General features: G+C 40.8%; 1 protein-coding gene across 2 annotated transcripts in view; it reads left to right on the plus strand.

The window, feature by feature from the left end:
• arfgef1 (ADP-ribosylation factor guanine nucleotide-exchange factor 1 (brefeldin A-inhibited)) overlaps window positions 1-26,153 on the plus strand; it is a 50,534-nt gene that overhangs the window by 11,609 nt on the left and 12,772 nt on the right. The window contains exons 2-17 of one of the 2 annotated variants that reach the window (XM_051411399.1): window positions 5,516-5,546; window positions 9,268-9,424; window positions 9,710-9,856; window positions 11,072-11,251; window positions 11,724-11,777; window positions 13,990-14,365; window positions 14,955-15,080; window positions 16,242-16,489; window positions 16,750-16,883; window positions 19,634-19,868; window positions 21,273-21,372; window positions 21,723-21,862; window positions 21,963-22,071; window positions 24,262-24,463; window positions 24,561-24,672; window positions 25,863-26,068. In XM_051411399.1, coding sequence (XP_051267359.1) covers window positions 5,516-5,546; window positions 9,268-9,424; window positions 9,710-9,856; window positions 11,072-11,251; window positions 11,724-11,777; window positions 13,990-14,365; window positions 14,955-15,080; window positions 16,242-16,489; window positions 16,750-16,883; window positions 19,634-19,868; window positions 21,273-21,372; window positions 21,723-21,862; window positions 21,963-22,071; window positions 24,262-24,463; window positions 24,561-24,672; window positions 25,863-26,068 — 2,557 coding nt within the window. The remainder of the gene's footprint in view (window positions 1-5,515; window positions 5,547-9,267; window positions 9,425-9,709; window positions 9,857-11,071; window positions 11,252-11,723; window positions 11,778-13,989; window positions 14,366-14,954; window positions 15,081-16,241; window positions 16,490-16,749; window positions 16,884-19,633; window positions 19,869-21,272; window positions 21,373-21,722; window positions 21,863-21,962; window positions 22,072-24,261; window positions 24,464-24,560; window positions 24,673-25,862; window positions 26,069-26,153) is intronic. The other variant, XM_051411401.1, reaches the window with a different exon arrangement.

The following is a 26,153-nucleotide window of genomic DNA, read 5'->3' on the forward strand; positions in this document are numbered from 1 at the left end:
GTATCAAGACAGTAGCCGTGGTTGCAGTGCTGAATGTTTTTCTGAAATTGGGGAAGTGTTTATTTCCCCATCAGGAGGACCACGGCTGTTATTACTATAGTCGCTACAATATCATCTGACAGTGGGGAAGTACCTGACTGCATTCATGCATGTCTATTTTGTTAGCTCAGAAATCTCCCTCTGCCCACTGTCGCCTTTATCCAGGCTTGGAGACTGCAGTCACTCCAGAGCAGAGTGGAGAAATGATTAGCCAGCTTTTGACTGACCTTCTCCCAAGCTTAGAGGCAGCTTTAGGGGGGCCTTGAATAGATGACATCCTCAGGGTATATACAGTAGGATTCTGTTCAGACTGAAACCAGAGTAAAAGGCTTAGACTTACACAGTACCTGGACTGACTTTGGTCAGGACTGGATTGGTTAGCTGGCCTCAAGTTCAAGCAGTAGCCCAATGCAGTAATGTATCTGACCCTCTTGTCTCTTGATGATGAAAGAAAAGTTAAATGTAAGGCCTAAATTGACTGTCTCCAAGGGGGAATTTGATTTGCTGACATTAATGCTCATTTAATGTCTTACTGTGATCTACTGTAAGGATCTGGGTCAAATCAGGGTAAGAGATGAGGGAAAATGGTTGAGGTGATTCAGGGCTTAGCAGGCTGCTCTCAAACATTATGAAGCTCTCAAAGGCTTTGTGTTGAGGTCTGGTCATGGCAATAGCTCACAGGAGAGCAGGATGCCTCCCTCTAATGTATCTGGTCAGTGAAATATGTGTCTTCTTATGCCACTTCCCCACTCTGTAAAAGCAGTGTTTCAGCCTCAGTGCTTTTTTTAAGGGGAGCATGCTGAAGGCCAGTAATTCTGTTCTTATCTGCTTGAACATCAGCAATGCAAAATCTGAAAAAGCCTGTAATTCAGTATTATGATTAAAAAATTATAGCAATTTATTCTCATGAAAAATACATTTCCAGCAGAAATCAATTTGTCTCGAGAGTTTCTTGGAGTCAGTTTAGACAGGCAGAGTGATTGACTTTATTTTCCCACATTTCTTTTGACTTCTTAGAAAATATGTTTTTAAGATGTAATAAGAGAATAATGGATGTGTGGAGACACCAATTTCGAGCTTTGTGGGAGTCTGTTTCTCAAGTTTTAGTTTTAACATTTTCAAAGCCTCACTAGTTGATTCACAAAAGCTCCTTACTGGGCCAATAGTCTTTTTTCATGTGGACTCATTAGATTGAAAAGTGGCGAGCCATTCCGTCTTATCTGCGTCACTGTCGTCTTGTGTGACAGTGGCATGGACGAGGTTTTACCCACTCTATTGAACTACTGCTGCTGTTGTTGTTTCTCTTTTGATTATTACCAGGGCTCTGGGACAAACCAGGGCACAGAACACGGTGTCTTCAAGGTCAGCGGTATTTAGTATGGCTGCTGCAGACTGAGGGAGAGGGAGAGTGGGGTCGGGTTAATGAGTGACAAAAGGCTGCCATTTCTTGGCCCATGATAGCCTGTACGGACGAACCCGCTTTTAAAAAGCAAGCAGGAGTTTGAAGATATTTAATGCACAGAAGCTCCTTAATAACTTTGTTTTTATTTATTAAAATTGTCTTCTCAATTAAACTTTTCTTCTACTTATGAAGTACACTTGTGTTCCTGTGCTTATGCTGTTTTTTTGCCAGTTTTTGGTGTATTTTGGGACACTTTTGGGACTATGATTAGCAGTTTTGTGATGTCTCTCACGAGACTAAAATGATTATATTCAGTTTTTGTGCACTGTGTTCATTAATTCCAGCTCAGCATTGGCTACAGTTATAGTTCATTTGGTAAAAAGATAGATGTAAATGAATAAATAATCGTTTAGTGTCGCGTCTATGTGTTTCAGTCACACTCGGCTGTCTGTGCCTGCCTCACAGCATATGTCTGCACTGTACAACTGTGTGTTTGTTTTGAAACCGGTAGCTGGCAGATCAGTTGTGATTCCACAGCTCGCGTCAGCCCCAGTCCCAGGAGTATCCAGCGCTTATATATCTGTTCTTTCTCATCACCACACCAACACTACCCACCGTTGCCATGGTTTCCCTGTTCAAATCCTTGGGTGACAATTCCTCATCAACACACTCCTGACACACCAAGCTCATTATCTGACTGTTACTTGCAGAGACAATATGACAATCCCCACCCTTCCCAACAAACTGTCTGCCTGTGTGTGTGCGCCCGCCTGCCTGTCTTCTTGTTTGACTTGTGTGTGTGTGTGTGTGTGTGTGTGTGTGTGTGTGTGTGTGTGTGTGTGTGTGTGTGTGTGTGTGTGTGTGTGTGTGTGTGTGTGTGTGTGTGTGTGTGTGTGTGTGTGTGTGTGTCTATTTGCATAAATCTGATAACCCTGTGCTTCAGAAATCATATGACGTGATGCTAATATTAAAAGCGGAATAGCCTGGGTCAGTGCAAGTTTGTAATTTCACACATGCTGGAAGAGAAACCTCTAGAGTCCTGCGGTAACTTTAATATTATAGACTACAGAGCAGCAGACGTACGCAGAGCCAGAGACAGACATACTGTTTTTTTCTTTCCTTGTAATGTGCAGTGCAGTGTGATATTGCACTAGTTTTCTCTCGAGTCCAACTCTGTGATGTTGGCCTTTGTCTAGCACTCCAGCTAAAACGAAAGGGTAGCTGGGAGAGATAAAAGATAGGACTGTATTGATTATTCACTTTGGTGAAATAAACTTGGGAGCCAATTGGTTCTGAATCTCAAAGTTTGAAGGGAATACACACAGTGAGATGAATATTAATGAGTATCACAATACAGTATTCACAATAGTGGCAATTAATGGATTAGTTGAACAGAAAATAAATCGACAACAAGTCTGACATTGATTCATCATTGCAGTCGTTCATTAAGCAAAAACCCAAAACATTCACTAGTTCCAGTTTGCAGTTTTTCTTTGTTTTACATCTAAATTAAATACCATTTCAGGACTTCTTGGACTTTTGATCAGACAAAACAAACAATTTGAAGCTAGATTAATCACAAAGAAGACAGATTAATTGATTATAACGGCCGTAGTTTCAGCCGTAGTGATAAAGACTTTAAGCACTATATTTGGGACAGGTCATATGTATGGTCAGGACAAAAGCAGCAGTAGTTAATAGCCAACAACCTCTCTCTTTCGAACCTAAGCTTATTCATACAATTATGGCTTTAAGTTTAAGATTTTATCTGCAGCGAGACAGCTCAAGACGAAAGCGCATAAAGCAAACACCATATAATGAGAGGTTTCCAAAAATGTTCTCGGCAATAGAAACCAAAAGGTCAAAGCCAATATGAGCAAGTTGTCATCATTATAACAAGTTCATTAGCAGTGCCTTGTGTCTCTCAGCACATCCATTTCTCCATCTGTGTGTTTCTGGTTCTCATCTTTCTGCTTTTGTTTATTCCTGTTAAATCTGAGGCTTCACACACTGACTGCATCTGTTTGCTTGAGCCAAAAGTTAGTCATTTCAGTTTGATTGCCGCCCTTCCATCTTATTGTGGCAGCTGAAGTGCATTTCAGGTCAAGCATCCGTTTAATCCATCACCTGTCAAATGCAGTGAATGTACAAGAAATGATGTAATATCTGCTATTGTCTCAGCCACTAGAAATATCATCGTATTTCCAAACAGGTTTTCACATTTCTGTTGATTGAACAATAAGTCAGTTGTCATTTTTAAATTAAAGTACACAAAATTCACTGGTTTAAGCTCAGAGTGAATATTCGCTATCTATGATAGTAAATAATAGATTAAGTAAATAAATTTGACAAAACAATGAATCATTTGTCAATTTTTGAGCTCTTGGAAGTTGTGATGTTCACTTTTCACAGATGTCTGACATTTTATAGCTAAATGATTAATCGTCTAATAAAAGAATAATCTCCAAATATTAATCAATAATTAAAATAATCGTTATTTTCCAGCTCTATTGTTAATTGGTTAATGATTTATAAAGAAAATCTAAAATATTTTCTGTATGCAGCTTCTGAAATGTTTTATGTCATTGTAAATTTAAATATATTTGGATACATTTTGGACTAATATTGGGACAAAACAAGCAATTTAAGAATGTGATGTTCGGCTCTGGGACATTCTATAGACTAAACTATTAATTAATTAATTAATAAAAAAGCAAATCAGTTGATCAATAATAGTGATTTGTCGCATCCTTACTTCGTGTGTACAAGGCATTGAACGTTGTATTTAGAAGTCCCCTATTATACCTGATCTATCAGCTTTTTCTGATTTATTGCCCAGTGCAACAAAACAATCAATGATCTCAGGCTCACACACACACACACACACACACACACACACACACACACACACACACACACACACACACACACACACACACACACACACACACACACACACACACACACAGAACTGGAAGATAGATGAGACTTGGATCTCACGACATGAAAAGATGACAAGATGATAATGTCAGATTTGCATCCACAGGGACTCACACAAGAACTGTAGGCCAGTTGTGACGGCATGTATGTAACGGATGTATAAATTAGCGTCAGACAGTCTCATATCAAAAATGACACTTTGCTTCGCTGCTCCTACTCATTACTTTCCCCCTCGTGTCCCTCTTGGGTAGTACAGTAAAACACGGTTGAAACCAGCCTTAATTTAATTCCACGGAGTGTTAAGTGCTAAATATTCTCGCCAAGTAGATTTCTTTGAAAGGACTGTTAGCCTTCCAGCAGTGAAATAATTGGGCTGTCATTGCATTACTGGGGTTTTTCCCAACCATCACAGGCTGGTGCAATTCTGTGAGGACTTTGCCGATTGCCACTGTGTTTTAAAAAGCTTCCTCATTGAAGGCCCCCCTTTAATGTCTAGTACCAATTGGCCTCTCTTTCGCTCGCTCTACCTCCATTTCTGTCTATTTCTCTCTCATCCCTCCCTCAATGTGTGTCTGTCTCTCTTTTCTGCTCTTCTGTGCCAGTGCTCAGCAAGTTCATACAACTGCTTTCATGCCCGGAGATCTGTGAAATAAACACAAATGTTGGCCTGGCTCACAGGCACAGAGTGAATAACGATTACATTTTTGGGGCTGAGCTGCAGCTGAGGCAATACATTAACCAGACTCCTTTCTGGGACGTCAACAAGACCATCACCATGGCGACGCAATGACAAAAACACACTGCAGACATTTCTCTGTTAGGCACTTGTTTTAAAAGTATTCAGAGTACAAAGCATGTCAGATATTCTAACCCTAACCCTATTTTCTAGGAGTGAAATTAACTTCAGCTTCCTAAAAGACTCTGATTTGAGGTGCAAACACTCAAGTTGTTCATTTAAGAGTTTTTAGAGAAGATTCTTCATAAATAAGTTGCATCCTCTGTGCTGCGCGGCCTGATATGCGCTCTTCTCCCCATGGTATCATTAGCTGCGTAAAATACGGCTGAATATACATTCCCCAAGGCGCATACTCGACTAATTTAACATCTCTTCCCTTTCTTTTTTTTCTATTTCAGAGGAAATCAAAGAGGAATCAGAAAAATTAAGGTAAGCAATTGATTAATTACATAACACAATAAGGCATTGGGGGTCATTTAATGGGTTTTGTCTGTCTTTCTGCGTGCTCAGGCACTGTAAAATTCATGGCTCAACTGCAAGCTCTCTGTTGCTTTCTCCTCTGTTCAGACTAGTAAAGGGGATTAGAACTGTGTGTGTGTGTGTGTGTGTGTGTGTGTGTGTGTGTGTGTGTGGTGTGGGTGTGTGGGTGTGCGCACGCAGCCTCCAGTGTGTTTTTGTTTGTGTCTCTCTGCCTGGCCTGTTCCCAACAGCCCCATGTCTTCTCATTAATGGCTTTCTTCACGAACCCCTGCCTAATTCTGAACTTGTTTTCAAGAGTCTGTGTGTGTGCATGCATGTTCGGCGTGCTCGTGTACGGGATGCCAAGTAACGTGGGCTTTGGAATGAAACGTAGCATGAGTGCCACCTCGCCTCTTCCCCATCCTTTCTCCCCCCTGCTGTTTCATTTTTATCCCTTTATCCCTTATTCCCCTCTCACACCCTCCTTCCATCTTCCATATTCACTGCCCATTATTTCTCCAGTCTCCAGCTTTTCCATTCGCTCCAAATTAGCATTACTAGTAACCAACTTCATTCATATTTTTGCCCTTAAGGTTAGTACTTCTAGATCAAAGATAGGTAGATATAGGAGCTATGTGCAGCCGCTCCCAACTCTTACAAACGCTGCTGCTTTTGGATTCATCTCAGGTACTTTAAAACTCTCACCTATTTTTCATGTTATATGGCTGCAATAGTCTCACAGCTCTACTCAAGAATACAAATATACTTTTTTTTTTTTTTCTTTAGCCTGCAGTACTATTTAAATTGCTTCCCTTTGTGCATTCATTCAGTGGCATAGTCGCAAACGAGGCCAAATTTAACAAAGACATCTTTTAAAATCTCAACAGTAGTGGTGGGCAATATGTATCACAGTATAGTGGGTCACTATATACTTTTTATATACCATTTATACAGTAGATGAAAAGTCACAATATTATCGTTATTATCACTGGGCATTATTGGCACTTTAAAACCTGATATTTTAAAGAATTACCTAGATATTGATATAAAGATAATGTGGGAATTGCCTCTAAATAACTTGTGAAAGTTAGGATCAGTCCAAAAAGGAATGACTTTCTGTTCTTTTTATTGAGCTGTAACATTCAAACTTAGAGAAAATGCAATCACTGAGCTGTAACACCACTTTAAAGACCTGAAAAGAAAATATTTAAGATCTACAAAACAGTCTGCTCAATGTTCACTTACTCCCTTGTTCTGCAGCTTACAACTGCATCACACAGTCCTAACAAGTTTGCCCTGTTGTCACGGAATTGTAGATATTCAGATTTTCCCTTTTTCTGAGCACTTTTAGTCCATGTTGGCTAAATACAAATACCGTAAAAGGAATAGTTTTGCGAAATAGGGATCGACCGATATGTTGGTTTTTTTTTTCTTCAGATCTAATACAGATGGCGCTTATTAGTAATCAACTGATATACATTTGCAGCAAAAATAAAAATCTTAGTGTCGACACTTTGAATAAAGTGGTGGTGTAGAGTAAACTTTAAAAACAACCAAAGTTGACCAAAGTACTGTACAGGAGTATAAATAAGACATCATAAATGTAAACAGTGATGGTGATGATGAAGACCACTGTGAGGAATATAGACAGTGATGGCGACAACACTGGAAATTTCCCGTGGCAGATAACATGGACGAAGTCCAACGGCAACAAGCTCGATGTCCGCAAGTACTGTACATAAAGTATAATTTTGAGGCAAGTGTACTACTGTTCCCATTTCCTCATCTGCGGCACCGAAGCCTTCAGTGTTGTTAGACTATTTCTTGTGATGTATAGCCAATAGTTGCCAATAATAATAATGATAATAGCCAATAAATTGGCTACACAATAGCCAATAATGTAGCCAATAGTGCTGTCAACGGGACATTAGGTGAGACTACAGAGTGGTAACAGACAGTGAGAGCCGGCTACAGGGAGAGCCAAAGTAGTGCATTTTAAAATGAATGCTGAATATCCCTATTGGGAAATTGCTTTGTTGCCAAGAGTTACATGAGAAGATTGACATTCTTGTAGATTTCTGCTAAATATGAAGCCACACCCAGCAGATGGTTAGTTTAGCTTAGCACAAAGACTGGGGAAAAAAGTAAACCCGCTAGTCTTCTAGCTAGATGACATTTAATCATATATCATGATATTGATATCATATTGGTTTAATGCTTAACAAATCCTTCTTCCCTTGCATGACTAAATATGTGCCGCAAGCTTCAAATAAAGACCCCCCCCCCCCACAAAATCACTAGCAGTAGATGTAGCCCCTTCTGTCTGACTAAAACCCAGTGAGTGGCCATATTATGTTTTATTAGCAGGCTAAGTCTGACGTTGGGCTGATTATAAAGGATAGAGCGGGGCCAGCTGACATAAAGCAGCGAGTCCAGGAATAAGCCAGAGGAGAAGAGCTCCTTTGAGACACACACAGCACAATGGCTGAGAGGGATGAAGACTGGGCCAAACCATAAAGATGAGCCAGCTGAGTGGATGCTGAATTGTGGCTCCACTTTGATCTTATTGTCCAAAAGGTTTTTGATAATGATGAGAAGGCTGTTAAAGAGATTAATATTTTTCTAAATATCAATGTTTACATGTTTGTACCGTAGCTTATTCCCTCTGTAATTCCTTTTTAATTTGTGGTTCTCAATGCCTGTTTGCTCTTTTTGTTTTTCAGACAGCACTATTCTTTCTGTTCCCTTGCTTTACTAAGCTCCTCCATTCCTCTGTTTCCCTCTATGATCTCTGGATCTCTCGCTCTAATTCCTCTTTAATTCATTCTACCCAATGCCTGTTCCTCTTTTGTTTTCAAATAGCGCCCTTTATAACATTTTATCTCCCTTCCCTACCTTTACAAGGCACTTCATCCTCCCTCTCTTCTTCTATTTCTCTCTACGGTTGTGCCTTCAGTGAGGTCGTCCCTCTAAAAAAGAGCTGAAGTCATCCTATTTCATTGCCAAGACATAAACAATGCAGCCCCTCCCTCTCTATCCGTCTCCCTCCCTCCCTCCCTTTCTCTGTTCTTCTCATATTCCAGCAAGTGCAGTCTGGGTGTGGTAGTTGTGCCTGGGGATGCTGTAGACACATGGCTGCTGAAAGCAACGGTCCATATTTTATGTCCTACGTCTCTGATCTTTAAAAAATTCTGAAAAAAAAAAAATCCCTGTATCATTTGATTTAAGATTTAGTCGGACGCCAGGAGATGCTTTGTCAGCATGAAGATGTGGCAAAGTCTGAGCCTGAATAACAAACCTCTGGTATTAGTGCCCCTCCCAAAGAGAGATCAAGTGAAAAATGTTGAAGCAGTCAGGCACTACATTAAATTCAGTGTAATAAAGATTTTGTTGCTCTGCATTTTCCCTGAGGAAGAGGATGCAGGGCAAGATGTTTTTAGATTTATCACGTATAATGTCCTGTTACAACTGTGGACGAGAAGAGGTTGCTACAGTGAAACGAGCCACTCTTTGCACTCACTTTTTCATGCACCGATAGTCGTGCCTGGATGTCAAAGGGAGTGTGAGTGTGTCAGGCTGATTTCTAAACCCTGCTACTTCTCTAGTGACTCCGGTTGACAGACTGGACCGTGTGATCACTGTGTTTATCTGTCTCTCTACCTCTTTTTTTTTCTGTATTGTTCCTTCCTAGTCCGCCCAGTGGAGACGGCAAATCGGGTTCCAGCACTTTACCGCCAATCAAATCAAAGACCAACTTCATTGAAGCCGACAAGTACTTCTTGCCGTTTGAGCTGGCATGTCAGTCCAAATGTCCCCGCATTGTCATCACCTCGCTCGACTGTTTACAGGTCAGTGGCAGGACAAGTTGGACTGCAGAACCCCAAATCTTTGCATGCCTGCATGACAATCCACTCTATGGTGGGTTCTTCATTTGTCCCTTAAGATCTTATGCCTACCTCAGCCAAGTTATGTTGAAAGACGACTAAAAATATGCAGTCAAGAAAAAGTATTTTCACTGTGGTCATTGTGCAGAAAGTGCCAATAAAAGGTAGCAGGTCATGTTCTCAAGCATCACAATATGTCTTCATATGTGTGTGTTTGCGTGTGTGTTTGTATATGTATCTGCCTTGTAGAAGCTGATAGCGTACGGCCACCTGACGGGCAGCGCCCCGGACAGCACCGCCCCGGGCAAGAAGCTCATCGACAGGATCATCGAGACCATCTGCGCCTGTTTCCAAGGGCCGCAGACTGATGAGGGTGTGCAGCTACAGATTATTAAGGTGTGCTGCTGTTTTCATCTTCTCCTTGTAGTTTATTACACAGATACGTTATCAACTTTATAGTGCTTTACTTTGCCTTTACAATTTTAATATTTCTCAAAGGCACATCACTATATCCTTGTGTCACTTTGATATAAAGTCATTTAATTACATTAATTCACACTATAAGTAGCTGCTTTTTTGTTACTGCGAACAATCCTGCTGCACTGTTGTTTTGGACATACACTGTTTTAGCTTATAAATCAATATGCCATTTTAAAAGACCGGTTTAGTGGTTGTGTATTTATGTTATTAATGTGCAGATTTTTTAGGGAGTCGAGCCCTAACGTTGTGTTGTGTTATGTGGAGAGTCTAGTACTCAGTAGCCATTTTGCCTATCTTCCACACCGAAGTAAACTTTGTAGTATTTGTATTTTTAGTAGTTGTAACCTTTTATAAAGGTCACGGACTAATGTGTGCCCTACCATGATCTGGCCTGAGAGGAGGTATACGTAAAAATATCAGAATATCTAGATTGATTTTGTTTTTGGTTGGGTTGTTTTGTCTTCTCTGCTGGAGAATTGCAGCGAGATGGAAAATGTTCCCACAAGGCTAAAAGAGCTCTTACAAGGCTGTCTAAATGATCGATTCTATTCTGGTGTTATAACCCTCCACATGCTGTAAAAACTGTTTTTGAAATTTGTTCATGAATTTCATCATCAACTTCATCCTGTAAGCCCTTGGAATGACAGATTATCTTCTTGTGGTCATTTTTGGCGCTGCATTATGTGGGGGAAAAAATCCTAAAAGATTCATATCTTTAAAAATATCTGTCTGTTTTATAATTAAAAATGTTCCCACGTGTATGAACTGTTTGTAATTCACACTTGAAGAGTTACAGTGTTAACCAGGTCCTGAGCAGGTATACTGCCAGCAGGACTTGGCAAAAAAATGCAGGGCTCTTTTTACCCTCACATGTGAAATTTCCAGAGCATTTTTGGAGTAAAGCACATGTGTGAAAAAGGTCTTAGATACATATTGGCATTTGGCAAGTGGTGAGGTTCAAAATGTTCCCATCATCCATGTGAAAAACTTTAGAACTGTCAAAATATGTCAAGTAAAGTAAAGAAAGTCACAAACAATTGAGAATAGTATCAGTTTGACATTCATCTCAACCTGGCTCTGCCCTCTCCTGTCTTCTATTATTTCACTCCCTTTCTTTACGCGTTCTTCCAGGCTCTGTTGACAGCGGTGACCTCCCAGCACATAGAAATCCACGAGGGCACCGTGCTGCAGGCCGTCCGCACGTGTTACAACATCTACCTGGCCAGCAAGAACCTCATCAACCAGACCACAGCCAAGGCCACGCTCACACAGATGCTCAACGTCATCTTTGCACGCATGGAGAATCAAGCAGTATGTCCAACCCTCTGGAAACATTCACTTGTAACGCTCAATGCTTTTTATGTAGACAGACACACAAAAGTGAGAGAGAGGGCAACTCTTCCCTTGTGCCATTCTCTGATTAAATCTGACACTAAACAGAAGTAGCTGATCAAACGAGCTGCAATTTTTTGGGCTAAAAAATCTTCTTGCATTTTAAAAATGCTGCAACAAATTAGCAATATGTAAAACAGTTTTGGCATGGAGTCAGATTGGATTGTAATATAATGAAATACATTATATTCTGTGGGGAAAGCTTTCTTCTCAATGGATTACTCAAACCGCCTATTCCTGATTTAATTGAAGTCTACTGTTTGCTTTGTGTCCAGAGGGACATTTTAGGTGTTGCCTTCAAAAAAAAGCTTGCTCTAATGTCATCTTTTTCTTTTTGAATGACACTTTTCCCCTCCTCACCTGCCTCCCTCCCTTCCTTTTGGACACATAGCTTACAAATCACAAGCTATCTTGGTCTCTGGCCTCCAGAAAGCGTGACCGCCAGGTAAAGCGTGCAGGACTGCCGTGACTTGCCTGATCAGAACTCTTAAACTCTTCTCTGTGTATCTGTGTTTGCGCATTAAGCTTTTTCCTCATCCATTCATGCACTCATCCGTTCTCTTCCTTTGCTCCTACACTGCACAGGAGCAGGTATGCTGTGTACTTTTTTCCACCATATGCTTGCCGTGGCTTTTGTTGACTTGCCTACAAATCATCTCGCTTTCCTGCACCAATTTACATTTTAGTTTACATTCACAACCTGGGTGTGGTAAAAGTTTTAACGCAGGTCAGCTACGTCTGTCTCAATCCTGACAGATGTTTGTTATGTTTTGTTTCTCCAAAGGCCTAATATAGTTCTTTTAGAACAATGAGCGACTGGTATTGAGTCAGACCCAGACAGAGAAAATATAAAGAAGCAGTCAGGGGTAGAGATAGAAAGACAAGGCAGACTTTGAGGCAGAGGCCTATTGTGGTGTTGTCACTGCCTGCATAGTGTTGTGCTGCTGCACAGGGAGATCCACTTTCTGTGTTTGTGTGCACTGTGGATGTATCCTCCTGACTGCAGCTCAGCATGCTATGATCACACACACAGGCACACACACATTGTTTGTCAGGCTCACTCTCACACAGACTCAGCCTTCACTATCTGACTGAGGTGGCATTTAAATAATGAGCTTAGTTTGTTTGTGCCGGCTCGCCTGTCCCCTCCAGCCGAGGTGGCGTTGTCTGGCCTTGTTACTGTTGCTCATATTCAATACTAATTGTTTCATTCAGAATGCTGCATCATTGAATTCAGTTTGCTTACATTTAAATGTGACAATAGCAGCAGGCTCATTTGATTAGAGTCAGACAGCTTCTGGAAGCATGGTTTTAAAAACAAGACATAATGGGTTTAATAAAAGGAGTTTGTGTATAAAGTAGATGTGAAATGCACTTTTTGGTTTGTCTGGTGAGAGTTGCTATGACGATTAAGCATAAAACAGATTGTATAATTGTGGCTAGTAAGGGAGACGAGACTGACTGCTTCACTGAAATAAATTCACATTTGCCATCAGTGTCCCTGCATTTGGTGGATTTATACCGTTAATTACAGTTATTAATTGAAAAGGTAGTCTGCTGTAGAAGGATCTCCATCTATCACCACTGTTTTGTATATGTGTCACACTGTTTCTACATCCATCTGTGACCCATGTCTTTCTTTAGTTACTGTGCTTTTTCTCTTTGAGTCACTTAAGTCTATATATTTAATTTATTTTTTTTTTTACTTTTATGCCCGACAAATCTACAAATGCACTTGGATTGAAAATGCACCATGGGCTGTTGTTAATTTAGCTTGGCTGAGAGAACTTCCACTGCTTGTAATTGTTTGCTCTCTTTTTTGGAACTTGTATTGGTGTCTGCTATGAAATAGTGTGTAACTGTACTACCTTTAGTAGTAGTACTTTTTTCCCTCCAATATCAGCAGAGAACAGCAGTAGAGATAGTTTTACTCTGCTCAAAACCAAACTTTACCTCTGCCGCGAAGCAACTATTATCTGAAATAACAGAATATTCACTAACATTACATACTCTTTTGGCCACAACCGCAAATGTCTTGTGACCCACTTCTAGCTCATGACCTACCAAGCTAAAGCACAGCAACACTTTCCAGTACTCCATATCAGAATCAGTGGTAACACATGTCAGCCATGACGCATCAGCCAGGACATGGCTGTATGAGCCATTTTCCATCAGAAACACCTTCTGCCACCCGCGGACTAAAATAGACACAAGCTAGCCTGAATCGATTCCACAAAGTACTCTCATTACTGTTTTAGTAGCACGTCCTACTTCTCAGCGAGTGAGTATTCATAAACATTTCCATAAGAACAAACATCTAATGTATGCTGACACACTTTAGATGTTAAGAAATCTTGAAAATAAAACCTAAGAACCGTTGTCTTTTGCTCTCTGCTCTGACATCTGGAAGTGTTGTGGCTCTGCTTTGGGTTCAGTGAGCCCTCAGGGAATCTAGACAGGTTGTTCAAACTTGTAATTGCTGTTATGAGTTTGTTTGCATAATCTTAACCTGTCTTTTTCTGTGTGTGCGTATGTGTGTGTGTGTTGCATGTGCCTGTTCTTTGAATGCTTTTGCTGTTCTTTGTGTGTATTGTACGTGTGTTTTGTTTTGTTTTTATTGTTTTGTATGTGTGTGTGTGTGCCCTGCCCCTTCACAGCTGCAGGAAGCGAAACAGCTGGAGAGAGAACGTCACCGGCAGCATTCCCCGGTCACCCAGCACACCGAGCCAGACTCCCCCCAGCTCCAGACTCACATCCAAACGCCGGCCAAGGGTCCGACTCAGGAGGCCAACGGGCCCGTTACCCCTCCAACTCCCACCATCACCATCCCATCCACTCCGTCCACCCCCTCGACACCCGCCCCGGAGGGCAGCAGCAGGTCTGTGTCTGGGGAGCAAGAGGAGCAGAGGGAGCAACAGGAGCAGGGAGAGCAAGGGCCCATCTACGAAAGCCCTGATCCAGAAAATGGTTCTGATTTCTGTGTGCCTGAAAATGAACAGACTGAGGCAGATCAAGCCACTGCAGCAGCACAAAGTAAGACTACTTACAGGGGGTCTATTCTGTTGTCCTGGTCTTTATATTGACTCCATTGGTTTGCAATTTTGAATTGATCCTCCATATGTTACCTTGTGTATTCTGCACCAATATCCAAAATCCATTTCAAAATGATGTTTAATTGTGTCTTAAAACTAATCAAAGCTCCAAACACACTTGATAAACAGCTGCATATTCAAAATGTCCTATCTCTTGAGTTGTATGCATTCTGAGCTGGTATGAATAAAAGCATCTAGAGTTACAGTGAACCCCCCCCTAATATGCATGATAAAAAAACTCACTCTTGACCTTTATGTGCAATTTCCGTTCAAAGAACAGAAAGCAGCCAGAGCCAGCATTTACTGTTGCAAACATTTGATACCACATTCAGCTCTACAGTGGCTCTTTCACTGGTGTCGAAGATGAAGAGCAGGATAAAAAAAATCGTCTGTCAGTCACTTTGTTATAGCGCTATGTACTAGGTTTATAGCAGAACAGATGTGTTGATTGGCCTCTGCACCCTTTAGTCAGTAAAGAGGGTGAGTGTGTTTTCTTAAACTGCATGTGTGTCTTCGTGTGTGTTGTCCAGATGCAGCAGCTCAGCAGCATCCACAGACAGGTGAGGAGGAGGAGGAGGAAACCCCGAACTATGAGGAGAAAGCCCAGGAAATCGTACAGAGTATTCTGCAGGAGGTGGTCAACACTGTTGCAGGAGGTGAGATGTGTTTGGTATACAGTAAAAATGTACATAAAATATAAAAATAAACAGGGGCTAATAATGCCCTGTGAGTGTCCAAAAATTATAATTACCTTTATTTATAGGCTAATGTATGTTTTAGGAGTCATCCAACTAATTTAGGACAACAAAAGCCCCAACGCCAAAGAAGGGATTGCTTGTAAAACCAGCTAGTTCAAGTGGTTCAGCTACAACTATCTGTCTCCTCTTTGTTCAGTGCAGCGCCTTTGAGTCCTTTTCAGTTTGCTCGCCCTTTGTTTGCTGTCTCTGACATTTCTGTAGAATACAGGGTTATTTGAATGTACACTTCCTCACCAAATGCCTCTGCAAACTTGAATGCAAAACTGACCCTTACAAATTTAGTAATCTAGCAGAGGCTCAGCCACATGTATAATTTATTCTGGCATTATTCTCACTTTCCTTTCTTAAATGCATATGGAAAAAGGAAAGTGGTGCACTTTACTGATTATACAAGCTGCACCTCAGCGGACAAGTGAGAAGAGAACTGTGCCTCCAGGCTGGTGTCTTTGTTTGATAAATAACAAGCACCTTTATGGGTACAAAATGTGTCTGAAAGGAGACACAAAAGTCTCTAAAACTGGTCCTATGTAAAGAAATAACCGCCCAAGTTCCTGGGAAGCTACACTTTAATTTTAGGTCAGGTCAGACTCCCTGAAGTTCCCTTAGATGCTGACAAAAAGAAGGCAAAGCACTCTGTCTTTGTGTGCAAAAGTTAAAAAAAGCCTTTTATTTTTCTATGATGGCAAAAAAAAAGCTTTATTAACTTGTACTCACAAAAGTATAGTGCTTTGGTTTCCATTTTCAAATACACTTTTACCCTTGAGCAGTCATTTGAAAAACAAGCTTTATTGGTCGCGAGCATCTTGAACTGAAATGCACTCTATTCTTTCTTAACCTGAAGGTTCTCTTAGATGCAGTTGAACATGCTGTTTGCTAATGAGCCACTTTCATTCTCTCTCTTTGTACTTGACCAGAACATCAAACTCTAGATTGAGAACCGTTTGACAGTTTGATGTTGCTTTTGCCAGTCATAAAACACGTAGCCCTGATAGAGGGTGTTTCAAGGTCTTTAAGTATCTTCATATTGAGACTAGAAATTAATCCAACTCCTGCCTGCAGGGCACTGCTTGGACCCCACAAACCTTTGCTCTGACACCAAGGAGCCTGGTGGGGAGGGCGAGCCGGCAGAGTCGGAGCCAGCTGAAGCGGTGACAGAGGGAACCCAGAGCTCCCTGGAGGACGAGGGCACCCTGGGTAGCGACAGCGAGCATGTCCATGCCAACGGCATCCCTGGCACGCCTATTTCTGCCAGCTTCACCCCATCGCTGCCTGATGACAGACTGTCTGTCTCATCCAATGACACTCAGGTAAAGCACGGACCAGAGTTGTGTAAACAAAGAATGCTTAAGATAAATAGAACTTTTTTTCATAGGTTTAAGTCAGATTTGTTTTATATGTATGTCTTATGGTTGTTTGCTTACTTTACTAATCACTAATCAAGGTTCTAATAGACCCGGAGGCTTATAATCATGCACCTTTTATGTTTAGTTTGCTGGAGGATGTGAGGTTCAGTGAAAGAGCATGTTGTCAACTGCACACTGATATCAGTGTTTTTGTTTCTGTGTAGGAATCAGGAGCAGGACCGGGCCAGCCACCTGGTGCAAAGTTTTCCCACATTCTCCAAAAAGATGCCTTCCTTGTCTTTCGCTCACTCTGCAAGCTGTCAATGAAGCCGCTGTCAGATGGGCCACCCGATCCTAAGTAAGAATTCAGTCTGTGCACAAGAATTGGTTCACAGTAGTATTTGCTCTGTTTGTTGTAGCATTTCAGCTTATCAAGTGATATGAGAGCATTTGGTTGGGGAAGTTAGAAACTATATTTGTTTACCGTTGCTTTCAACTTCAACAAAATGGAGTCTCTTCAGTTTGTACGAAGAGGAATTTGTAAGTGAGCTTTACATTTGTAATGGTTAAAGTCCTTTGAATTTTTTACTATTTGCACTGATAATGGCTAATGAGTGCAAAAAAAGAGAGACTGAAATAAGTGTGCTAAGAGTCCACTATTTAGCTTACTTATCACGACCACTGACAGAAAATGTATCAGAAACAATTTTGATTATTGTCGTTTCTGATAATAAACGCAATAAATTAAATATGGGCTTTAAGTAATTGTAATGGAGATTTCTCAATATTTTCTGATATTTAAAAACAAACAAACAAACAATTGATAAATTACTTGCCATAATTGGCAGATTAATCAGTAATGAAAATAATCATTGGTTGCGGCAACTGTTCTACAGTTAACCACGCACACACACACACACACACACACACACACACACACACACACACACCTCGGTCATTATTCTGTATGACTGTGTTGAGTGCAAGAATAGACGTGAGTCATGGTTTATAATGAGGATTGCTCCAGTGATAACAATAGTGTTTTGATAAATGGTGATGAGGGAGACAATGAGGCATCGCTCAGCATTTTCTGAATCACTTCTTAGTTTCATGAAGTGCAGAATCCTTTTTTTAACTGTTTCCCTTTTTCAAAGCACCAGAAAGTGGAAAGATAATGACATTTTGCCATCATTCATTATGTTACTTCTGACCATGCTCTGGTTTGCCAAAATAGAGCCATCTGATTGGCTCATCCTGATAGCAGCAGCTTTTGTGAAACAGGATTTCCTGCATCTGGTTTCTGTGTATAACTCAATTCACACAGTGTCTCTGGGGTGAATAGGTCATATTTGTTGGTTTACCTTTTTATTCATTTAATGTTTTCATTTTTTGTGTGTGTTCGTGTGTCTAATGAAGGCCATGTCACTGCCAGACACAAACCTTTTACCCTTCTAACAAGACAGCTCTGTATGATGTTTCACTTTCTGTCACACACAAATACAACACAGCACTCTGGCTGAAAAGCTGCACTATTACCTAACTATCAGAAACTACTTTGTATCTTCATGGCGGATCAGATGGTACCCAATGAAAGGTACACATCTGGTCTCAAGAGGGATCATTTTGTGGGACATCTATAATGATTTTATAGTACAGAATGTACAAAACTGTCCTCTGTTGTTCCTCTTAACCAGAGCCACATGTGGTCCTTACCATACTCTGTTTGATTATTAAGTTATCAGATATTCATCATTCTACAACACAGTTGTTGCCTTTTTATGCTACTCACAAAACAGAAATTATATAAAGGATGAATAAGTGATAATAAGTCATAAAAATGCACTATTATTTATGGTGGAGTGCAGAGGATGAATTGTGGAGTCTCACAGCCTCAGGAAAGAAGCTGTTCTGTAGTCTGGTGGTTCAAACATACTTTTAAAATGATATGAAATGAAGTAAGACTGGGTTTTCATTTTGAGGCCTTACTAGAACAATTGGGCTTAATTGGCACGTCGGCCTCTTTAATGCCCCACAAGTGGCAAGTTTGATTGAACTCTCAAAAGTAACAACAAACTCGGTATGCTCCTCCCTGGTGTGTAGAATTATGGCTCATGTAGTCTTTGATGCAACATGTGGATTTATAATATGTACATTTGGAATATAATGATACACTCATTGATTCAATACAATTCACAATACTGGGTTAATCATATGATTTTCTCATGATTAAAAAAAAAAAGAGATTAAAGATTGCTTCTTTATTTCTTAAGGCAAGGTAAAAGCAAGTAGGTAAGGCACTTATAGAAGAAGTAGAGACACATTTTTGTTGTGCCACATAAATCCTACTTTGTCTGCATGCCAGAGATGGGAGACATTGCAGAGAAGCAGCCAATCTCAGCATATAAAGTAGCTGAAAGTATGTTTTTTTGAGCTCCATTTTTTCTGTTCTGCTGCTGCAGAAAAGGAGTTCAGACAAGCTGAAGCTCCACACACAGAGGGGCTTTGATTTAGTTGCCGTAGCATTTCTTTGATGGCTGTTGAAGATTTTAACACTCAGATGCAGAGATACAGTATGATGTGGTCTCAGTGTGCGTTACTCCGCTGTTTCTTTGAGGTGTAACTTTGCTTGAAGGGCAGATAATTTGCCCATAAGTACTTTGGTTTAAGTGAGACTTATTTCTTTTTATCGCTGAATATATTGTGTGTCTGAAATGTTAATGCTCATCAGATTGGACAATGTGTTCCCAGAGTCATGAACAGATGGCTGGAATAAATCCCTTAAGTTGTTTTATGCAGGAGCCAGCTTCATTCTCAAAGGGTTAGGGTACACAGTACAGTATAAGAAACAGACAAGGGCCCATATATAGACACAGTCAGTCTTTCCTCTCTTACTGCATATTATTGTCTTCTTCCCTATTAAAATATTCAGACTGATTATTCCAATAATATTCAAATTTGTATTTTGGGGGAGTAGATCTCAACATACTATAATATTTGTGCACAAATGGTTAATTTTACTGCCAAAGCTGTGTTACATGCTGTATTTAGATAGATGGAAACACGACTTGAACTTCCCTCTCCCCCCCACCCCCCCACCCCCTGCCTCAGGTCTCATGAGCTGCGATCGAAGGTCTTGTCCCTCCAGCTGCTCCTGTCCATCCTGCAAAACGCCGGGCCCATCTTCAAGACTAATGAGATGTTCATCAACGCCATCAAGCAGTACCTGTGTGTGGCCCTCTCCAAGAATGGGGTCTCCTCTGTGCCCGAGGTCTTCGAACTCTCACTCTCCATTTTCCTCACTCTGCTTTCCCACTTCAAGACGCACCTCAAGATGCAAATTGAGGTAAAATATATTCACTGCTGCGTCAAGAAAATGGCAGATTGTGTAGTGTGTAAAGGTAATGGCAGAGATATCTGTTGCAGGAAATAATAATTTATCTGCTACCAGCCTGAATAGACCTTAATGGGATGAAACCATAAGGCATCTAAATTTCCCAGGGTTTTTTCAGGCATAAACTTAACACCTAATAGAGTTTCTGAACAAAATCTATCCTACTACAGACTATAACTCAACTCTCTGCTCTCATTATTCAGCACTGTGCTTTCCATGTGGTGTTTTGTGACCAGTGTTTTCTTTTCCTTCTATTTTGATCCACATATGCAGGGAAAACCTGATGAACTAGTTGGCTAAGTACAGTAGCTATATTTATATATCCACCAACTGCTTCTTGAGAAACAACAGATTCACACCTTTTCTTGCAACTGACAGTTTTTCTGGGAAACAGGAAATTAATGAATACAGTGGAAAGATTGAGGGTAAGAGGGTGCAAAAATATTAATTGCATCTGAAGAGTAAGTCCTGCCCCTTTTCGCTCTGTGCTCTGATAAGAGTTGAGCAAGCCTCGGTCAGAACCTCAGCCGACTTTCTGCTTTGCTGAACTTCAATAGATGCTATGTGCTCGGCTCGTCTGTGTTCAAAAGACAACCACATTTTGAAGATGGTTAAAAGATAATAGTGACATATATGTATAGTGACAAAACACTAGCTAACTACCTAGCTAATCTACTTTCATCGTTAACTAGCAAGTTAGCAAATTTTACTAACATTACCAAACTTAAGACATGAATGTATTTATTTCACTTTTATATTTTAACCATCTTCAAAATGTGTCTTTCTTTTTGAAAATAGACGAGCCTAGCCTAGAAAGGAGAAAGTTGAACGAGGTTCCTAAATGGGTCAATTACAAAAGCACCACTGTAGAGTTGCTCCTTTAAACATCAGCTTTTATCCATTGTGTGCTCCAGTCACAACATGTAATAGATTTATATTAACCTGCTTTATTAATTAGACATGGCAGTTCTGTTCTTTCTATTAACACCTTTCCTTGTTGAGGAACACCACGTGCAGTATTTATGTGATATTGACACACACAGTGACATTTCTCAGTGCAGCAGGAAGCTGACTTAAATGATGGATGGGAGATGTGGTGTCTCACTGAGTGCTGTAGCATTTTTCCACTTCAGTGCAGTTGAGGGTTTCACCATCACCTGCTCTCTGCTGCCTACAGGTTGTTATTCTGTTTGACTCAGTTCAAAGTTCCTAATGCGTGACCCCATGCTATGTCTGCTGTATCTACTGAAGGAAAGTCATGTGGGCTCCTGGAGAGTGTTATGTGTTGTGTTGGCCGTGCAGGCAGTTAGTTGATGGTGTCGTTGTTGCTCACTGTCACATGGACTCTGTCTGCAGGTTTTCTTCAAGGAGATTTTCCTGTACATTCTTGAGACGTCCACAAGCTCCTACGACCACAAGTGGATGGTGATACAAACCCTCACCAGAATATGTGCAGGTTTGTGTTTCATTTTGTTGAGGGAAACTGGCCATTTTAATATTGATCCTTTATGTGTGATTCACTAGCATTGGTGCTTTAATAATGAGGCAGTAATGGAGGCTTAGAGGAGAAGCTTCTGATACACATAAATCTGACGTATTGCAAAATACTTGTCGGGTAAATCTGTTTCATCACATGATATTTTTTTAAATGTTTCAGTTAAGTTAATTACAATGATTAACCTCTTATAAAGAGCACAATTATTTAGGTGCTTGCTTTGGACTACATAAAAGCTGTGTACACAGTCTGTATTTGTTTCATAGATTCTCACTGACTAACTCCATCTGTGTCCCATCTGTCTCTCTCAGATGCCCAGAGTGTGGTGGACATCTACGTGAACTATGATTGTGACTTGAATGCTGCTAACATATTTGAGCGGTTGGTGAATGACCTCTCAAAAATTGCGCAGGGTCGCGGGGGCCACGAGCTTGGCACAACACCCCTGCAGGTGATTTATTATTATCATTATATTTTGGTATTCCAGTTATTTTTAATGCAATTGAAAATGCTCTATGGCATTGGGATAACATTTTTGTATATTTTTCTAGGAGCTGACCCTGAGAAAGAAAGGCCTTGAATGTCTAGTGTCTATCCTGAAATGTATGGTAGAATGGAGTAAAGACCAATACGTCAACCCAAACTCCCAGACCAGCCTCGGTAAGACACAGATGCATTGAACATGAGTGTGATTCATCACAAGTGACTGGCAAACCTGAACTGAATAAAATAGACAAGAAAATTTAATTTATATTCATTCTAATTGTACAGACTTACTAAATATTTAGTGCACAAGTGGCAGAATTCGTGGTTGTCTTTCAGTCAGTATAAGAGAAACACAATTAATCATAATTATCACTTACTGCTGAATCCCACCACTATTATTGAAGGATGAATTAAACTCTGAGGGGAAGTCTTAAGTAATTATTGAACAGGGTAATGCATATTACTGTATTCAATATTATTCCAAGTGGTTTGAATTTACGTTCACAGCTTAAATACAGATGATACCTGCTGCAATTGTTTGTGTGCCTGCAATATCACGCTTTATTGGCTTTGCCCATAAAAATTCAGCTCGTTTTTCCTCAGACGTCTGTGGAGAATTGAACTCTTGGTGCGCCAGAGATGAGACTGCCAAGGTTATAACTAGTCTTTCCGTTGAACAGCCCGTTTTTTTGGCAGCAGTTCATCATTGAGGTTAACCGTTGTTCGTGGTAAAGCTCACATCCATCAGTTCAGCTGCAGTCGGTTGTAGGATTGACAGTTGGCATTCATCAGCTCAGCTCCAGCCAGAGGAAGCAATGAGATAATGCCCATAGGGCCAGCGCTGGCAGAATAATCCAGGAGGGTTAGTCTAAAACGGAGCAATACCTGAAGCAGAGTCGCCATGAAACGCCCGTTCACAACATACAGAGCATATCCTGTGTGAGACTGGCCCCTGGGCCTTCTGCACACCGGAGGACTTATGTTATTTTCCAAAGGAGGAGCTCAAACTGAGGAGCAAGTGCAACTTTGTGAAAGGGCTGGAAAGTCCCTGGGACGATCCACAGGCTAGCCTCAGGCTAAGCTGTCAAAGCTAACCAGCTGAGGCAGTTGTGTTAACTCGCAAGGACGTTATCTTGCCAAAACCTATGACAACTCATTAGTACTCAAGCAGGAGCTCATAGGTCAGAATTTGAATTTTGAATGTTAAATTCGCCCTCCTGGCTATTGGGGATTTCAGACGAAGGTTGTTTTCTCCCTTGTACAATGGAAGTGCGATATGAATTGTGAATACAAAACACTGAATTGTGTCAGTACAATATATCACCTTCCCTTTTTCAATGGTCTCTTTTTGTGTCATTTTCTTCCCTATTTGTATGACATCAAAGCAAGAGCAGGTAATGTCAGAGCAGTACGGAGTGTTTGCTAGAACGTGTTGCTGTGATGGGAATTGTTTGTTTTAAGCCTGTTGTGTCTATAGCTTTAGATGATTTTGTGCTAGTTGTAACATTATATAACATGTTGTTTTTAGGGTTTCCCATTAATTACTTAACACCCTGTAGATTGTAACCAAAACCATGTATAGATTTAATCTAATAAACTAATGGTAGAGAACTTGATGGGTGCAAATGGTCCTTGATAATCTTATGAATGTGTTATAAGGTATTGCCCCAGTACACAGCTTAAACCTTCAGTTCATTTTACCCTCCTCCCTCAGTATCCCTCCACCTTATTGTCTCTACTCTGTAAGCCTAAGAACGGGAGGCACTCTGCCAGCTCACATTACTCTGACACTGTCCTGAATGTTTTAAAGAGTTTCCGATGGGTAATCAGACGCCTGGTCCTTGCAGAGGGTTTACAGAGTGGACCGGCTCCAGCAGCAGCCCATCCCTCAGCTTCACTCGGCAGGCTTAAGAACCCACCTCTCCTGGCCTTTAAGTTCTGGCTGCTTCCTCTCTGACTGCCTGCAGCTTTTTTAGATAACCCAGCTTTCATAGTATCCACCCTTCACTACCCTGCCTTGCACCTGCTTTGTGTGAATAAGTGTGTTTTCTGGAGTTCGTTAGGATGTGGTCTTGTGTGCATGTGACCCTCCCTGCCAAACAACAATCATAAAGAAGGCCTCGGGGTCATTTTGTTCTTAGTGTTGCAGTTCCTTTTTCAATTACTGAAGTCTTTCTCCCGCAGTGCTAGCTTTAAGTTAGCTTACTTTTTTAAGCCCCCCAGGCTGAGTTTGTGCCAGTGACAGAGTTTCAATTAAAAACTCTCACCTTTTGTGATGGTTCCAGGCGTTTTCTTAATCTTACCGTAACAGTAGAAATGCTCATCTCTCCTGGGTTACCTTATCTTGTGTCTTTTGCTCTTCAGGTCAAGAGAAACCATCAGAACAGGAGAGCACAGAGACCAAGGCCCCAGAGACCATAAACCGCTATGGGAGCATTAACTCTCTGGACTCCACAGCCTCGTCTGGCATCGGCAGCTACAGCACCCAGATGTCAGGTACCGACAACCCAGAGCAGTTTGAGGTACTCAAACAGCAAAAGGAGATCATCGAGCAAGGAATTGACCTGTAAGTATACACACATAACAAATGTTTCATTTTATTCTGTCCATGCTGTGATACTGCAGCAGCTACAGTGTGTTCTGTGTCTCTGGATCCTACATAGGTTCAACAAGAAACCAAAGAGAGGAATCCAGTACCTTCAAGAGCAAGGCATGCTGGGTACAACCCCAGAGGACCTTGCTCAGTTCTTGCACCAGGAAGAGAGGCTTGATTCGGTAACAAATCACCCTGCTTTCATTTAATTTCTCAGTTAATGCCAAGTTCAGAATAGAAAGGTGCTGTGCTGCTCTCACAACACTGCATAACTGTTGTCAGATGAGGTGTACTGATTAAAAGATTATTCCACTAGAAGAAATCCAAGAGTGGATCAGATATTGCTATATTCTGTGAAAACAGGCTAGAAGTCACTGTGAGGCTTTTTACAGCAGTTTTTGAGGTGGAGGTGTGCTGCTTTTCTACCCCCAAAACTTGTATGTATGAAACAGAAGAGTGGTGTAAAAATAGCACAGATAGGATTAAGGTTCTAGAGAGAAAAATGTACCTTTTTTATACAGAAATCTCAATGACATAGAGCTAACTATAAATTAATTATGTAAAAGTAAATGGAGAGCAGGAAGTTTTGGTTTGTAATAAACTTGAATTTGACATTCAAATAATTTAAAAGTGATTACAGGCTCAGCTGCACTCTTGATATTTTGTTATAGCATTTATTTCAGTAGTCTAGTCGCTGCACAAAAGACCTGATTGACAATAGACAACTCATTCAACTCCACCACCTTTATTGAGTTTGTTTGTCTTCTCAAAGAAAATAGTGTCTAGCAGAGGAAGTAGTAGCAAAATGGTGGCCAGATAAATAGCCAGTCCATCTCAACTGCAATTTCTGCCTGGTGCATCTGTGAGCCAAACCACACAGAGGCCACAAAATAATCTAATGCCTGTCCACCAGCATTAACAGCCTCCTAATGAGGAGCACACTCTGCCTTGATTAGACAGCCTCAAGGGTGTCAGTGCACAGCGGTAATCAGCATTAAAGATAGTTCATGACATCTAGTTAGAAACAAGGGCCCTCAGATGCAGTGGCACCACAGCCGCGGCAAACAGAGTGGATAACCATAAAAGTCTAACATGTATTTATCAAATCCACACTGAATGGATAGACATGGAGTTAGAACACTGGCTCTTATTAGCTTTTCAGTATGTGTGAAAAGATGACTTGCTCTTTAACAGTGCTGGTCAGTTTTTTCCCTCTTACGACAAAATAAATGTTAGTTCAAGAACTATTAACACATGGCGTTTCAGAAACAGCACGGCCTTAATGTTCTTTTAACAGGATTTTACATTTTAATATTCATGAGACATTGCAGCATTTTAAAATAAGCCTGACCTCTGTGTTTTGATCTCATAGACCCAAGTGGGAGAATTCCTCGGGGACAATGACCGTTTCAATAAAGAGGTGATGTACGCCTATGTGGATCAAATGGACTTTCAGGGCAAAGACTTTGTTTCTGCACTACGGATTTTCCTGGAGGGCTTCCGGCTCCCTGGCGAGGCCCAGAAGATTGACCGGCTCATGGAGAAATTTGCTGCAAGATATCTTGAATGCAATCAGGGGTGGGTTTTGCATCTCCCGACTATGGAAATAGCTGAATATGATTTTGCATGGCCTACATAGATATTAATATGCATTCTGTCTTTC

This window comes from Dicentrarchus labrax, unplaced genomic scaffold, assembly GCF_905237075.1.
Source record: "Dicentrarchus labrax unplaced genomic scaffold, dlabrax2021, whole genome shotgun sequence".
Taxonomy (NCBI): Eukaryota; Metazoa; Chordata; class Actinopteri; family Moronidae; genus Dicentrarchus; species Dicentrarchus labrax.